This window comes from Fomitiporia mediterranea, assembly GCF_000271605.1.
Source record: "Fomitiporia mediterranea MF3/22 unplaced genomic scaffold FOMMEscaffold_5, whole genome shotgun sequence".
Taxonomy (NCBI): Eukaryota; Fungi; Basidiomycota; class Agaricomycetes; order Hymenochaetales; family Hymenochaetaceae; genus Fomitiporia; species Fomitiporia mediterranea.
The window spans coordinates 3,728,889-3,743,441 of NW_006760390.1; the positions used below are offsets into that span (position 1 = coordinate 3,728,889).

Sequence of the window (14,553 nt, forward strand, 5' to 3'; positions counted from 1 at the left end):
TGAGTATAATATGATTGAGCATATCAAATCATTTGTACTATAGTGTATAGTACACTGAAGCATTTGAGATGATGATTGTAGTGCATATAGTCATGCATATAACTACTGAGGGGGAAATCATAATTGCTAAGACAATGATTTCAAAGTATTGCATTTGTAGAGAGTAAGATAAAAGCATAGTAACAATGTAGATATGAGTAGAGAGTACAGGACTCATAACCTGTTAGCATTTTAAGGTCACAATGTTTCCCTAAGAGTTAGTCACACAAGTAGGGGTTCAGTAGACTCTGCTCATAGTATGTAGGTGTCAATACAAGTTGACTGTATAATTTGTAATGAGCTTCATCATCCTTAGATTAAAATAATATATATACTATCTAATATTGTATGTCTTGGATGTATGTCTCAGAAGACATGTCTCTACAATAGTGTATATTTGCAAGACATTTTGTGTGCTTTAAGACATATGATGCATTTATCCGAAATAAATGTTAACAGTTAACAATATATATAATACTTATTTTATCTTACTGTTTATTGTTACACTTTGGGAAAAAAAACTAGTTACATAATAACTTGAATATATTTTATATGCATTTATACAAATATAATACTTATACTATTTTCCTAATGAATTAAGAGCACATATACACTGGTTGGTAGTAATCCTTGTGAATTGTTGACATCTCTCCTTGCCCTCACTTCTTAACAGTTGATTAACACAATGATTGAATGATGACTGAGGCCTCTATTAATTTTAGGGTTGAAGGTCTGAGTATTTATTCTTTCATGAAATGGGAGAAAAACAAAGCCTGTTACCTAGTGTGCAAAGTGTGTGGCGTAGCAGTACTAACCTTCTGTGGATTGGTTGCAAAGTTGCTGGATACAATCTGTGTCATACCCTCACAGAAGAATGTCAGATTGTGTGAAGCTCTGCCCAGCAGGTAGAATTACATTTGCAATTTCCACATTGAGGATAACACCATTTGATGTGAAAGCATACACTGTAGTGCTGGCAATGCACTCATAACAGAGACTCCATCTTGCATAAGAGGCTTGCTTTGCATCAGCAATCTTCTTTCTGCACAGCTATGAAGACAGGCTGCCTGAGGAATAATTTGCAGGTTGAGCGAATCCTCTGCTGCATTTTACATCGTAGATGTTCTTCCGGAATAAAACTCCAAAGAAGCCGACACGCAGGCATACTACTGGTGATGAAGGTCGGCAGAGACATCGCGCGAGCACATCTGTTCAAGAGCAACATGCGGACAAGACTTCGCATGGTAAAAACCCGTCGAATGGTAACAAGTCGTCAAAAAGTGCGAAGCCGAAACAACAGCTTTGTATAGTTAAGAAACCTGGAGGTGGTTTTGAGGTTCGCAAAATGGGAAATGACGGGAAAACGAAGGACTCGCCAGAGCCTCCACAGGCCGGTCCGAAGCAGAAAGCTGAAGAGAAGAAAAACAAGAAAGGCAGCCGTAATACTAAGGGGTACGTGATCGTTTGCAACAAAGTAGCTCCTGTTGCTCAGTACCTACAATCAGTCGAACACATGTCAGTTCACCATCGTCTCCAGAAACCAAACGTGCCTCGAGTCCCGCAACTTCCACACGAGGGTCTGGACATTCCAGGTGTGTCATCCTATAACAGACTTTCTTATTAATTAATTTCTGCAAATAGTCACCGTGCATCAGTGAACTCGCGTTCTTCGAGTCATAGTCACATACAGGGACAAACATCCTGGTATCGATCTCAAACAGTCGACCCGACAGCTAGAGTAAACTTCAACACAAATGATGCACACTATAGCACATCACCGCCACAGTACGATACTTCGGGATTCAATGGTGCAACTGGGCGGGATTTTGGACCATACAGCTCTGTACCACGTAGCAGCACTTATCCGCGAGACGGAGTCACTAATGACTATATCTACTCACAAGGAAGGTATGGGGTCACAGTCATATCAATTTTCTAACAGACTGACCCTTGTGATCAGTGAACAGTACTCAACTAATAGCTATAGAAAGCCTGAAAATACTACAGATACTGGGTACAATGATGCAGGGGAAATACCTGTGCAGATTCCTAACTTAGACGAACTTGATACCAATAATGAACACATTCAGTGGTTTTCTCGAGACGATAACACATCTTCCTATAGCAATAAATATGATACATCAATCCCTACAGTACAGTCTACAGCTGGGGCAGAGCTTTTCAATTATTATAATTACCATTATGGGCAATCTTATCCAAATGCCAATATAAACCACACTTATAGTAATAACGAGGTAACACAAGAAGATGATACTCCAGAATACATATATATGTGGGGAGGACTGCTTGGTAGAGGAGCATTTGGCAGTGTAAAAGTATGTAACTTTTCAATAGAACAAACTATTACTTGCAGTAAACAACAGTACTGATATGCCTCTTTCTAACTTAGAAACTTATATGTAAGAATGTAAAGACAGGTGAAGAGCATTTTATTGCAGTTAAAATATTTAATGGGAAAAAGAAAAACAAAAGATTTGAAGATAAAGAGGTCAAGACTTTAGGCCTATTAAAAAACCTTGATCATGAGAATATAGTGAGCAATGTCAAGTTTGTCTAGTAAAGCATTTAGATATGTATTAACCAGTGTAAAATCGTTTCAGATCAAGTATTATGGAGAATATGATATTGATGGCATTCCTTGCTTCAGTTTTGAGCTTATGAAGGATGGTGATCTTTATCACACAACACGACGAAAACATAAACAAGGGAAATACTGGAGCTGTCGTGAGATTTCTTATATAACACAGTAAAGATAATATTCAAATTTCATCTTTTATTCATACTAACATTGATTTCAAAGACAGATATTAGAAGGGTTAAAGTATCTTTCAAGTTTGAAGCAACCTATAATTCATTGTGATATTAAGTGAGATTGAAACTTAATATATTTTCAGAAGGCTTATTTGTTGCTTGATAGGCCCGAAAATGTTCTACTTGATGGACAAGCAGTAAAAATTACTGACTTCGGACTGTAAGCACTTTATATTTACAAACAGCTGTGATTTATACTTATATATTACATTATAAAGCTCAACAGTATTAAAACGAGGACAGAAAGTAAAAGATTGTCAAGTCTTTGGTACAGCTAATTATTTAGCTTGTGAAAGGCTTCTTGGTCAAGTGGCTTATAATTCCGACATATGGTCTCTTTGGTAACTATACCTACCACTTATATTTAGCAAAGTTTTTTTTACAAGGTTTTATAGGATCCTTATATACTTTCTAGCAGAAGGAGAAGAACCTGCCGATTGGATAGATTATGAGAAGTTATATAAAAAACAATTATCTCAACAGTATCATGCTCTTGGATATGATGTGCATAGTCACGGTAATTATTGTTCAATCTGATTTTAGTGTTTGCATTAATAATACTCATTCTGTAGAGTTTATTAACCTGGCACATTATAACGCAATTACTAATTTTATGGCCACACTGCAAGATGTAGGCAATTTACACCAATGTGCAAGTATTTGGAACGACAGAAGTCTGTATTTTATTTATAATTTCTGCATACTTTATTTAACCTTTTATTTTTTTATTAAAAAAAAACAGGTTTTCAAAGCTTTATCAAATATCTTGCTGTAGTAAACTGGCAAGAGAGACCGTCTGCTAGAGGTGCTCTTAGCCATTATGTACGTGAATTAAGAATAACAAGTTGCATACTGAAATTAAGATTTTATTTATTCATAGTTCATTACCCAATATAGTACCTATAGCAGTAGCTATTGAAGTAGACAATTATCTGCTATTAGAATAATATAACTATATATTAGTGACACTATACTACAGGTTAAATTTGGTTTAATAAGTAGATTTGCACTGTTAATATGAGTTTATTAGAGTCTGAGAGTGAAAGACTACATGCTTTGTGCTATCCACAGTTCTAACGTGCAAGAGTGGATATGCAATCACTCTGCCACAACTACATTGCAATCAGCAATTCTATCTCCATTCCACTGCAGACTCGGATGAGCCATTAAAGGATGTGAGCACTACTATCATGATGAAGGTGGCTAGCTATGCAAGATTGAAACGTTGTTTTAGTGTTCATACTGCGATCGTTGTTCAGAAACAGCTATGTACGGCCGAGAGGACAACATCAAAGGTAGTGTTAAAGTAGAAAATGCATACGTTAAAGCACCACAACTTGTTGCATTACATAAATGACTTTAGCCACTATATATCATTGTTAGTTGTTTTCTTATTAGTTAATAGTTCCAATATACGTACATTACTCTGGAGAGCAGCACTTGCAGTCGGCCGACTTGTGTAGTCCTTCCTTAACAAACTTTTCAAGGAATCTCTAGCTAATAATATGTGTATAAAATTTAAGGAGTAAAATTCAGGCCAGTACAAGTGAATAAATCTCTACAGATCTCCGTACCATTTTCAGAGTACTTTAACAAATATTCGGAATTCCAATTCGGTTGAGTATAACATATTTTATTAGATAGGTCCTTTTCTTTAAGTTTTTGTTTTGCTGGTGCGGAGAGGTTGGGAGGGACTAGGGAGGCTTCCCAGGGTCTTTTGCCTGCGTTACATAGTTCGAAGATTATTACTCTACAAATCCAAACAAGCCAACGTAAATTAATGGTATGGAGTAGTTAGTTTATTTATTTATTTATTTATTTATTCCGTTGAAGGCAAATATGCATGTGAGAGTGAAACGAAACGTACCCAGTCGCCCAGACGTCAGAACAGTAACCTAGTTTACAGTTCCATTCTTCGGGAGACATGTAATGAAGGGATCCTGACCAACCTTCCATGTCCATGATGGTTTTTTCGTTAGGCATTTCGGCTGTCCTTTAGTAGTGGTAAGTGGTAAGAGGATTAAGTAAGTTCCAGCAGCCGAGTAATATTGATAGGTAACGGGAAAAACGAACTCACAGCCCGAAGTCGGTGATTTTGATGTTGTACGTGTCATCAACCATGATGTTGTCTGGTCTAAGAGATTTATGTAGAGATAAGTTATATGGAAGTGAAAGGATAGAGCGCATATAGGGAGACTTACTTGATATCTCGATGAACGTAATTGTTTTCATGTAGGAATTCCAGACCTTTTAGGATCTGTCTTCATCATGGGTATCCCAGAGAGAGAGTCAAGGGTATGTATGAGATGCAGTGAATTCTTGATCTGACTTACGCAGCGATGGACGCAATTCGTTGTTCAGGCCATAGCTTTTCGGGGCTGATCAGCTTGATTTCGTCGTGAAGGTCTCGCCGGAACAGTTCAAAGACGAAACACGTATGCGGAACACCTCCGAATTTGTGTTCGTTACTACTGTCGAACTTTTCGAAATATCTGATCTATAACAATGTGGGTTCCTGGGTTAGACTCGCAATTCTACGTACGAAGCCAATTTGAACGAATAGGATGCAGACTAGGTTATTGCGTGTGTAAAGGAATACTCACAATATTCTCATGGGGATGATCTTTTATAAATAGTAAGGCCCGTATTTCCCGTGGATCGGGTTGAGGCTTTTTGCTTTGGGCGTCAATCCGTACCGCCTTCACAGCGACATCTTCTATTGCTCCTGTTCCCCGATGCGTTCTCTGGACTTTCTGGATGAACAGTTGATTAGTATAACAGTTTGATTAGTATCAACGTCTCTAAACTGATATCAAGCTACATGAAACACTAACATAGATAGTTCCGTAACCACCCCGGACCAGTCCAACAGCATGATCCAGGTCGTAGCTAAAGCTGCTTGTTTTCGCTTCCTCAACTGCATCAATGTCCGAGGAGCTGATGGGTTCGCCTTGCTGATCATCGGAACCTGAGTCCGAGTTCCAGCAGAGGGAACATGAGCACAAGCAGGAGCTACAGCTGAAACTGGAGCCGGGATACTCTACATCGAAATGACGCATACGGGTATCTGCATAATATGCCGGTCATCAGAGCAAGTGAATTTATTATAGGAGGGATAACTTTGCGGAATCATGATTGCGCGATGGTCGTCGTATGGGCAGTGGAGGAAGGAGATAGGTTGCTGGGAGACCCTAGATTACTCCATCAGGAAGTACAACAACCCGTCTTTCTTCGTCTTGCAGCCTAGGCGCGCGTGCTTAAGCGACTGCTTCTGCTATTCTCTTCCTCCTCAACGTCCGCCCACCTCCCGTCGCTCTTTTTCTTTCCCTCTCCCTTGGTCTGTTTGCCCCCATCGACAGCGACAGCGGCCATCTACGTATCACAAAAAACGTCAAAAAAATAGCGTGTGCACAGAACAGTCCACCCACCATCAATCATTTCAGCCTGCACCGATTCGGACTCTCGGACGCTGCTTTTTTTCCTCCTCCACCCGGTCGTACACTCTTGACTTCTTACTTTCACGACAACAACAACAACTAAGGCAGTAATGGCTTCGACAATGGACGCTGCAGACCTTGCGCGTTGGACGCGCTTTGCGGCAAAGGGCGGCATTGGCAAATGCACAGCGGTCCAAGACTGCATTGCTGAGAGCCCAGAGGACCTCATGTTCCTCAAGGTGTGTTCCGGTCCTGTGTGAGGAAGCGTCAAAGACTGTTCTGATGGAGCTTGCGACAACGTGCAGGATGACGAAATTACTGTGCTCATGCAGCTGCCCGGCCAATCGGGTCGGTATCTGGTAAGTACTTAGCTTTGCTTTGTTTAGTTTCGCAAGTGTGTTAATTACAGCAATAACGGGACATGTTTAGGGCTATTGCGAAGGTGTTGTCGGCCGATTCCAGGGAGCGCATGTCCGCTTCCATGGAAAACTCAAACGGCCGGTCATGACGAAGCGGCAGTCGTCATCGGCCGTGTCCGTGGCCAGTTCTCCCGTTCCGTCCGTCACACCGTCCCCGCGCATGCCGCTCGCGCCTCTCACAGGCCCAAGTGCAGGCAATAACGTGCAACCACTCGACCGCGACTCCGTTGCACTGAGTGATCCCTTCGACCTTGAGCTTGACGCCCCTCCGAAAACGCGTCGCTCGGAGGAGGCGAGCAATCACAGTGATAGTGATGGACCGGGTCGCCGGAGGCTCACGCGAGCCGTGGATGATCTGCCCGGACTTGAGATGTTTCTTCCCCGTTCACGCTCCGGAAGCCGCTCGCGTCCGACTTCGCGGCCTGCTTCGCGTGGACAGGACAGCGACGACAAAAGCGGCAAATGCAAGACTCGAATAGTCACTCAACTTACCTCTTCTCCGCGTGCGGATTCACTGGATGCTCCTCCTTCACCATTACCACCGCCATCTCCACTACCGCGATCCCAACGCGCTTCTCCTGAGAAATCAGAAGTTGAAATTAAGGTGGACGAAGATACTCCGCAACTCAGCGCTAGTCCTGAGCCGTTGCAAGAAGAGCAGACGCCAGAACAGGATGCCTCAAGCCTGTATGATGCCGGATCTATGCGCTCATCGTTTTATAGTACTAGATCATATCGTTCTTCCGTGATTGGGGCTGAAAATGGTCTTAGTGCTGGTGCTCTCAACGCTCTTGGGAGATTCTCACAGGCTGAATCGGATGACGGTGGACTTGGCATGGGTATTGGACTCAGTATGTTGCAGGACATGGCAGATGACGATGAAGAGGAAGTTGGTGCTAGTGAGGCTGCTCCTCCAACACCAAGGATCGACAAGTCTATAGAGAATACCGAACAGAAGAAGCAAATCGACGAAAACGAATCAGATCATGTACAAGGTGATGAGAACAGCGAGAATGAGGACGAAGAAGATGTAGATGATGACGAGAGCTACTGGGATGGTGCAGATATTTACGATAATTACCGATACTCTCGGTACTCTGTCATGACCAAGAACTCTCGTCGCAAGTCTCGTTTTAGTATGATGTCGAGATACTCCGTAGCAGATCCGGCACCCGCGTCAATACCCCCCGTTCCCTTGGATGTGGAGACTCGTTTACGATCAGACTCCGGATTAAGCAGTCCGACCAGTCCCAATGAAGAGCCCGAGCGGCGAAAACACGTTCCTCCACCTCTTACTTTCGTGAAGAATACACCTAATTCGTCATACGCTACCAACTCACTGCTTTCTGTTGGGCCACAAAGTGCAACACTGTCTCCTACTGCAATATCGAACCGCTCTACCGCCGAATTTAGCTCCGACGGGCATTCCCCACTTCTTCATACGAACTTCGCTTCACCGCGCACGTCCTCGTCTCACGCGACGAGCTACGGTACTGATGAATCAGACGCTCGTTCAGGAAGCCCTTCTCCGGTCGGACCGGTTTTTGCGGGTGCTGGCGCTTCAAACATTAATGGGAATGGGGCAGCGTCGGCGCTTCGACATCGACTCGAGAATGGACACTCGGCGAGTCCGACTCCTCTTCCATCACCCAAACCTGTCAAGGATACTCAGTCAGTTGAGACGACGAATCGAGATTCCAGCGAAGGTCCGGGTAAAGGTATAGTGGTGGATGATGATGATGACGAGCCTGTGAGCGTCACCGTAGTCCCTGCAGATGAGAGTGGGTCATCAAGGGAGGACGATAATGTGAGGGACAGCGATGTGCGAGACTCAGTCCAGTCTACTGTCTCTACCGTCAGTACAGCGAGCGTTGCTACCACTGCGTCTGATTTCTCAGACGTGTCTGGTGTTATGCGCAAGATGGAACGAGACCTTGCATCTGCTACTGCATCTTCTGGAGTCGGCACTGGCGTAACCTCCCCTTTGAACCTACGATCACCATCAGTAGACACCGAAGGTCCCCGGACTCCAAACGCTGCAGACTTCCCTAATGGTACCACGCAGCCTCTTCGTCTACACGACCGAGCTGGCATTCAAGCAGCACCTTCACCTGATCTGGTGAAACAACAGCCTACCCCGTTGACTCCTTCGCCGTCGCCGCGACGGCAACCACTAGCCCAGCCAGATGCCAAGCCCGCCGAGCGTTCACAACTTTTACACCCCGAACAAGCTCTATTCCTCCCACATCCCAACGCACCACGACCTAACCCCGCCGTCCTCTCTGGTCAACGCGCAAGCACATACGGTATGCCTCCCGTGCACGAGCCGCAACCGACATCCGCACAAAGTTCTTCCTCTAGTTCAGATGTTCCAGGAGGAAGTTCGCTGGAGGCGACGCTCCGCGCTGCTTCTGCCGCGCGTGTCGGACCTGCTGGCGTTCCGCATCGTCCAACGATTTTCGGAAAGACGGTCGTCGACCTATCGAATGCAGATGGGCCAGTTCCGATAATGTGGTCGCTCCAGCCGTTCCCGCTAGAGCCTGCGAGCAGGGCAGGATCACCTGCAGCTGGTGGCGCACGTACTCCAAGGCGTTCTGCGACTGCCAGTGCGTCGCCGTTGAGCCAGAGTGTTAGCATGGGGTCGACACCGCCGTCTCCAGCCTTTGTTGCAAGTTTCCCGAACACCCCTTTGGCTACTCCAACACAGACACCTTCTGCGTCTCCTGCTATTCCATCATCTTTAATGCCTGGTACTCGAACGCCACCACTTTCTGAAAGCAAGCCTGGTCCACCTGGTCCCAGTTCTAGCCCGAACCCAAATGTCCTCTCGAGACCTAATTTTTCTCCGCGAGTAGGTACTGCGCGACCTCGTTCTCGCTCGTTCTCAGACTTTGCACGTGAAGTGCCTTCGAAGCCTATTTTGAAAGAGAGAGCAAGTGAGGAAGGAAGTAAACCGTCAAGAGCAGCGAGTCTACAGTCTCTGAAAGCGTCTGCAGGTGCCCCGAATTCCGGCACCCCGTCGAATGGCCATCCGCTTCGCCAGTCTACGGTACCAGCGACTCAGCCACAAGCCAGTCGAGGGCCTCATACTCCATCACCCTTGGGACGACCAGAAAATAATGCAGTAGTCGGTGCCCCACGAACAGCCTCACTCTCGAAAGGGATATCCAGTCCTCTTGGACGATCATTCTTCTCTTCCAGCCAGACACAGCTGCCCACTCGAGAAGAGACTGCATCGGATACCGAAACAGCTGGGCTGCGTCAGCCGCTTGTTCCTCCGAATCGTAACTTTGGAGTACGGCAGGTAGCTTCAGTTGATAACTTTAAGACGGAGCGCACGGAGTCACCGCTTGTCAGTCCTCCAAAGACTGTGTTCCAGCCTGTACGAAGGAATTCGGGTCCTGTGGAGGGTTCCTCTGTTCCGGCGGCTCCAGCGCCTACTGCGCCATCGACTTCAACAGCTTCGGCTAGTATTACTTCGTCAATCAAGAGTTTGCGGCGGATTTCATCACCTACCAGCAAGAAGCACCAGCGAAACACGTCACAGCAGTCTCAGGCCTCTTCAAACGGCGAATTACGATCGGCTGTCACCTCACCTCCTCCGCCCTCCAGTACTTCAGGTACGCCGTCACCTGAACAGAGGTCGAACTCAGTCAAGTCGAAGCTATCGTTATCACATTTACGTATTCGGAGTTCCAACAAGGACTCGTCGTTTGATACTCAGACGCCCTCGCCAAGTACAGGGCCTGCGACGCCTGTCTTTGAGTTTGACAGTCAGCCTGAGACGATACAAGTGCAAGACGCAGAGTTCGAGATGATCCGCCCAACGATGCGTCGCGTTTCGTCAGAGCCTATGAGTGACGATTCCCTCATAGGGAACCAAGACGAGCGTCGCTCGTTACAGCGAGAGTCACGCGTAGACAGTCCAGGTGGGGCCTCGGTTGGTTCCATTTTGTCACCTATCCAAAGCACAGGTGCAGAGTCAATAAGGGAGCAGGACGGGAGGCTTGCGAAGGTAGCGGAAGATGCCTCTGCTCATCGAGCACGGGAGCTGAAGTGGATGTCTACGATGTCGTCAGTCCCTCCAGTGCAGTCTCGCAAGAGCAAGAAGATCCGGCGATTAGTGCTTGAGGGTGTTCCATCGTCCGTACGGTACCTCGTATGGAGTCATCTTACGGACAGTAAAGCGAAGCGCATACCTGGGGTATATGGGAAGCTGGGACAACGTGGACGCGTGGCGGCGTCCGAGGTCATTGAGCGAGATGCGGCACGCTGTTTCCCAGACCAGCGACATTTGCAAGATCCAAAGGGGCCGTTGGTCGGTTTACTACAGACTTATTTGACTATGGTCCCGGATATTGAATATCAGACCAGTGAGTTTCCTTTATCATCCTTCTTGACACTTTTTATTGAGTTGTTTGACAGGCCTGACACTGGTTGCTGGGCATTTATTACTTCAATCACCCGAGGAGGACGCCTTCTGGATATTTACGTCTATGATGGACCTTCATCTTCGCGCATATTTCTCATCGAAATCTGTCCAAATGGAGGCGGATGCCCTGCTCTTCGGTAAAACTGTTGAATTGCTGAATCCTCCGCTTGCGAAGAAGCTCTTCTACGACTTGGGCATTCCTCCTTCAGAAATTTGTCGTATTTGGTAAGTCGAGGCGCTTAGTCCTCATTTGGCGTTGTTTATTGACTTGGCTTGCTCTCTCGTTTTCTGTGTTTGCGCAAAAGGTTCTCCTCACTTTTTGCCACCACCCTTCCGCAAGACTATGTCAACCGGATCTGGGATGTTTATCTCTGCGAAGGTGCGCGTTAATACCGTAGCTTCGTTGCCCTATGATGTCATTAACCTCAGGGAATTAAATAATTTAGGTCCACCGTTCCTGTTCCGCATCGGAGTCGCAATTCTCGCGTGCTGCCGAAGTGCAATTGAGTCGACCTCGGATCGCGCAGCCGTCGTTGCTTTCCTCATGCGTCCTGAGACGCTTTCTTTACTCCCAGAGGATCCAGAGGAGTTCATTAATATTGCGTTGGCTGCGAAGATTAAGGATGAAGATATTAAGAAGCAACGAGTGAAGGTTGAGGCACACATGAAACAGCAGACGCAGACCGCGCAGAGGAGTACGGCTCCGAGACTTGTTTCAAGTATTTCGCTTCCGAGGGCTGCGCCTGCGACGCCGTTATGAGTGCGATGTCTTCCCGGTTTTTCCTTGTGTTCTTGTTCGACGAGTGGGCCTATTGTCAGTTCGTCCGTTCTTCTGTCTGTTTCGCGCGGGTCATTATTCGATCTTATCAGTTATTGCAACTTCTCTTCTCTTCCTTTTTTTTTCTTCTTGACATCGAGTCTTGGCAGGTGCATTACATACGCATATTCTACGTTCTTGCATTTTATACATTCCATACGCTCCGATGCATTAAATTTAGCCCCTTCGCTTTCTTTTCTTTCAAAATTAAGTTATTATGGCATCTTGTCAGTCCTAAAACTATTCTTTTCTCCTTCTTTCCCTCCTTTGACTTTTACACTTCTGTTGGTCCTGTCTTGGTCAATTGGCTATTATTGCCAATACAAAATCACACTTCTTGCATCTTGCATTCTTTCTATCCTTGCATTATTCACTCGTTCATTGCACGTCGATATTAGTATTCCTTTATTTCATTCTTCGTTATGTATAGAATCCTTATTGGTGTTAATTCCTCCTCTCCTTTTTTGTATCTTTTTTGGTGTGGTGCACAAGTAGTTCGGCGAATAGTGAATAGTAATCGAGAATTGAGTTCTTCTGCATGTATAATCGATTTGAACTGGAATTCTGTAAGACAGTAAGGACACTAGACTACAGGATCACAACAACAAATTGTAGTAAGTCTCTGGTAGTATATCGGTTAGTACACGCGCCTGTCATTTCAAAGTGTACGCGCGAAAGCGGGGTTCGACTCCCCGCCAGAGAGTGCATTTGTTGTCCAGAAATTTTTTCTAAATCATTGATTCAGTAAAATACTTCTGACTTTACTCTTTGCATTTCTCCCCTGGAGAAAAACCTCAATATACTGGCATATTCTGCGTAGTCTGTCACCTAGTTAATGTATAGACTCTTATAATATTGAAAATTTGAATATTCCACACTCTATAAGTGTATAATTAATTAAAGAGTTATACTTAACACCTGTTTATTTTATGGAGCAATTTACCTCTACTTTATTATAATACATTTGCAGTCATTTTCCCTCTATTTTAGTATTTCTTGCATGGTAAGTACTGTAGATATATTGATAATAAGGAGTAGATCAGATACAAACTAATCTACTCTTTTTAACTGAACTACATAGTTGGGGTCATTACTTAGCTATCACTACTGTGCTGCACAAAGTCCATCCAGGAGTGGATAATAGATACTTTGCATTTATTACTTTGCTCAAGAGCTCACTTGAGTCACCAATGGCAACTGTTCTAATCAGCAAAGTAGTAATTTATTTCTATTGTTTCAATTGTACAATCCCTAATCAAGCTCGTATCAGCATATTTTCCGAATTCAATCATAGCAAATCTGATTACTTTGCATATTCAATATCAAGTACGTATATGCTCATGCTACTTACACAACGAGCTAGACGTTTGGCAAAACGCTCGAAGCATACAAACTTGTTGCGCTTCGTCTAGCTATGAGAATATCCTAAAATTCTTGCTAACAGTACACCAAACTTCATATCAAGACAGTTCATTATGTTACGAAGGAAAGGAGCATCGAATCAGGATGAGATGAAAGAATCACTCATACAACACGATCCTCAGTCTTCTCATCAACAAAGAAAGTCGCGCACATCGTTCTCCCGGCACTCCCAAAAATCGCATAGAGATAAGTCCAAAGAAGGAGAGAAGTCAAAACAACAAGAGGTGGAGCTTAAACGTTGCCAGGCCACTTGTACAAAGCTTCAAACTGAAATAGATGAAAACCTGTCCTGGTTAAAATCCAACTACAATCCGTTTCACACGTCACTTTACAATGCCTCACAATGTGTTCCTTCAGAACATAATCTACGCATTTACAGAGAATGCTGCATGAGGATCAAGGAGATGGAGCACGACGAAAAGGAAGGTGTTCGTAAGGAATATGATACCCTTTTTTATGACGGACCTGTTTCGCTAGAAGAGTATAAAGATTATCGGAGTGTAGGTGATGAAGAGCTGACGAATAAAATGTCAAAGCTTAAGGCTATGTTCAAGTTTGAAGATGCAGATGTTTCAAATCAAGACAGTAATAATAATAATATAAAACCTCAAAGTACTAGTAACCGGAATCAGCGGAAAGGTTCAAGTTCAGAAAACGGCCGCAACTCAGTTAGAGACTGTTTTCTGTCCATTTACAAGTTTTGGAAAGCAGGAGACTTGGATGGACTTGTCTGTTCGCGGCAAGCTCTAGACAGTGCTATTTCTTCTCTGGAGACAGCCCTGGGCGATCAAGCATTCTGGAATGACAATGAAGACGAGGTCGATACTCTTACCGCCCAATACAGAGAATTGAAACCAGAACTTCAAGTCATAAGGGAGAAAGGAATTGACGATCTGCCCTCCCTGAAGGAAACGGAAAAGAGGCTCGAAGAATTAAAGGCAAAGATAGTTAAGAAGAAGCAACAGATCGATGCACGTTTTAAGGACCGATTAGACGAGACAGATTCTATGTTAGGTGTGCCTAAACACATTTGGAATGAGAAACATCGATCCAAGAAAGGTTCTCGAACGAGTCTTAGAAGGAAGCTGAAATGGGGTGACAAATAAACTAGTAGAGTTATAATAGAACTGATAAACTGTCTGTCCGTGACACTAT

The 14,553-nt window shown here is 44.5% G+C and overlaps 5 protein-coding genes and 1 non-coding gene across 6 annotated transcripts; 5 read left to right on the top strand and 1 right to left on the bottom strand.

Annotated features, from left to right (window-relative positions):
• Nucleotides 1-1,159: 1,159 nt before the first annotated feature.
• FOMMEDRAFT_28254 (kinase-like protein) lies at nucleotides 1,160-4,228 on the top strand (the record flags this gene model as incomplete). The annotated part of the gene is made up of 13 exons (XM_007266146.1): nucleotides 1,160-1,491; nucleotides 1,560-1,631; nucleotides 1,681-1,947; nucleotides 2,027-2,375; nucleotides 2,450-2,593; nucleotides 2,865-2,926; nucleotides 2,978-3,031; nucleotides 3,090-3,212; nucleotides 3,267-3,388; nucleotides 3,444-3,545; nucleotides 3,614-3,693; nucleotides 3,851-3,869; nucleotides 4,131-4,228. The coding sequence occupies 13 exons, from the start codon at nucleotides 1,160-1,162 to the stop codon at nucleotides 4,226-4,228; spliced, it is 1,824 nt and encodes a 607-aa protein (XP_007266208.1).
• Nucleotides 4,229-4,525: 297 nt separating this feature from the next.
• FOMMEDRAFT_28255 (kinase-like protein) lies at nucleotides 4,526-5,833 on the bottom strand (the record flags this gene model as incomplete). The annotated part of the gene is made up of 8 exons (XM_007266147.1): nucleotides 4,526-4,592; nucleotides 4,739-4,766; nucleotides 4,821-4,864; nucleotides 4,949-5,005; nucleotides 5,073-5,132; nucleotides 5,205-5,368; nucleotides 5,475-5,624; nucleotides 5,693-5,833. 8 exons carry the CDS (start codon nucleotides 5,831-5,833, stop codon nucleotides 4,526-4,528), a joined length of 711 nt encoding a protein of 236 aa, XP_007266209.1.
• Nucleotides 5,834-6,430: 597 nt separating this feature from the next.
• On the top strand, nucleotides 6,431-6,896 carry FOMMEDRAFT_69137 (uncharacterized protein; the record flags this gene model as incomplete). Its single annotated transcript, XM_007266148.1, has 3 exons — nucleotides 6,431-6,547; nucleotides 6,614-6,667; nucleotides 6,738-6,896. Coding segments are annotated over 3 exons (330 nt in total), but the record flags the coding sequence as incomplete, so codon positions are not given.
• A 3,684-nt stretch (nucleotides 6,897-10,580) lies between these two features.
• FOMMEDRAFT_83416 (RabGAP/TBC) lies at nucleotides 10,581-11,919 on the top strand (the record flags this gene model as incomplete). The annotated part of the gene is made up of 4 exons (XM_007266149.1): nucleotides 10,581-11,100; nucleotides 11,153-11,384; nucleotides 11,465-11,544; nucleotides 11,606-11,919. 4 exons carry the CDS (start codon nucleotides 10,581-10,583, stop codon nucleotides 11,917-11,919), a joined length of 1,146 nt encoding a protein of 381 aa, XP_007266211.1.
• A 676-nt stretch (nucleotides 11,920-12,595) lies between these two features.
• Nucleotides 12,596-12,679, top strand: FOMMEDRAFT_t30. Its single transcript has one exon. It is a non-coding gene; the product is annotated as a tRNA-Asp (tRNA).
• Nucleotides 12,680-13,451: 772 nt separating this feature from the next.
• FOMMEDRAFT_28257 (uncharacterized protein) lies at nucleotides 13,452-14,504 on the top strand (the record flags this gene model as incomplete). Its single annotated transcript, XM_007266150.1, has 1 exon — nucleotides 13,452-14,504. The coding sequence occupies one exon, from the start codon at nucleotides 13,452-13,454 to the stop codon at nucleotides 14,502-14,504; it is 1,053 nt and encodes a 350-aa protein (XP_007266212.1).
• Nucleotides 14,505-14,553: the final 49 nt, after the last annotated feature.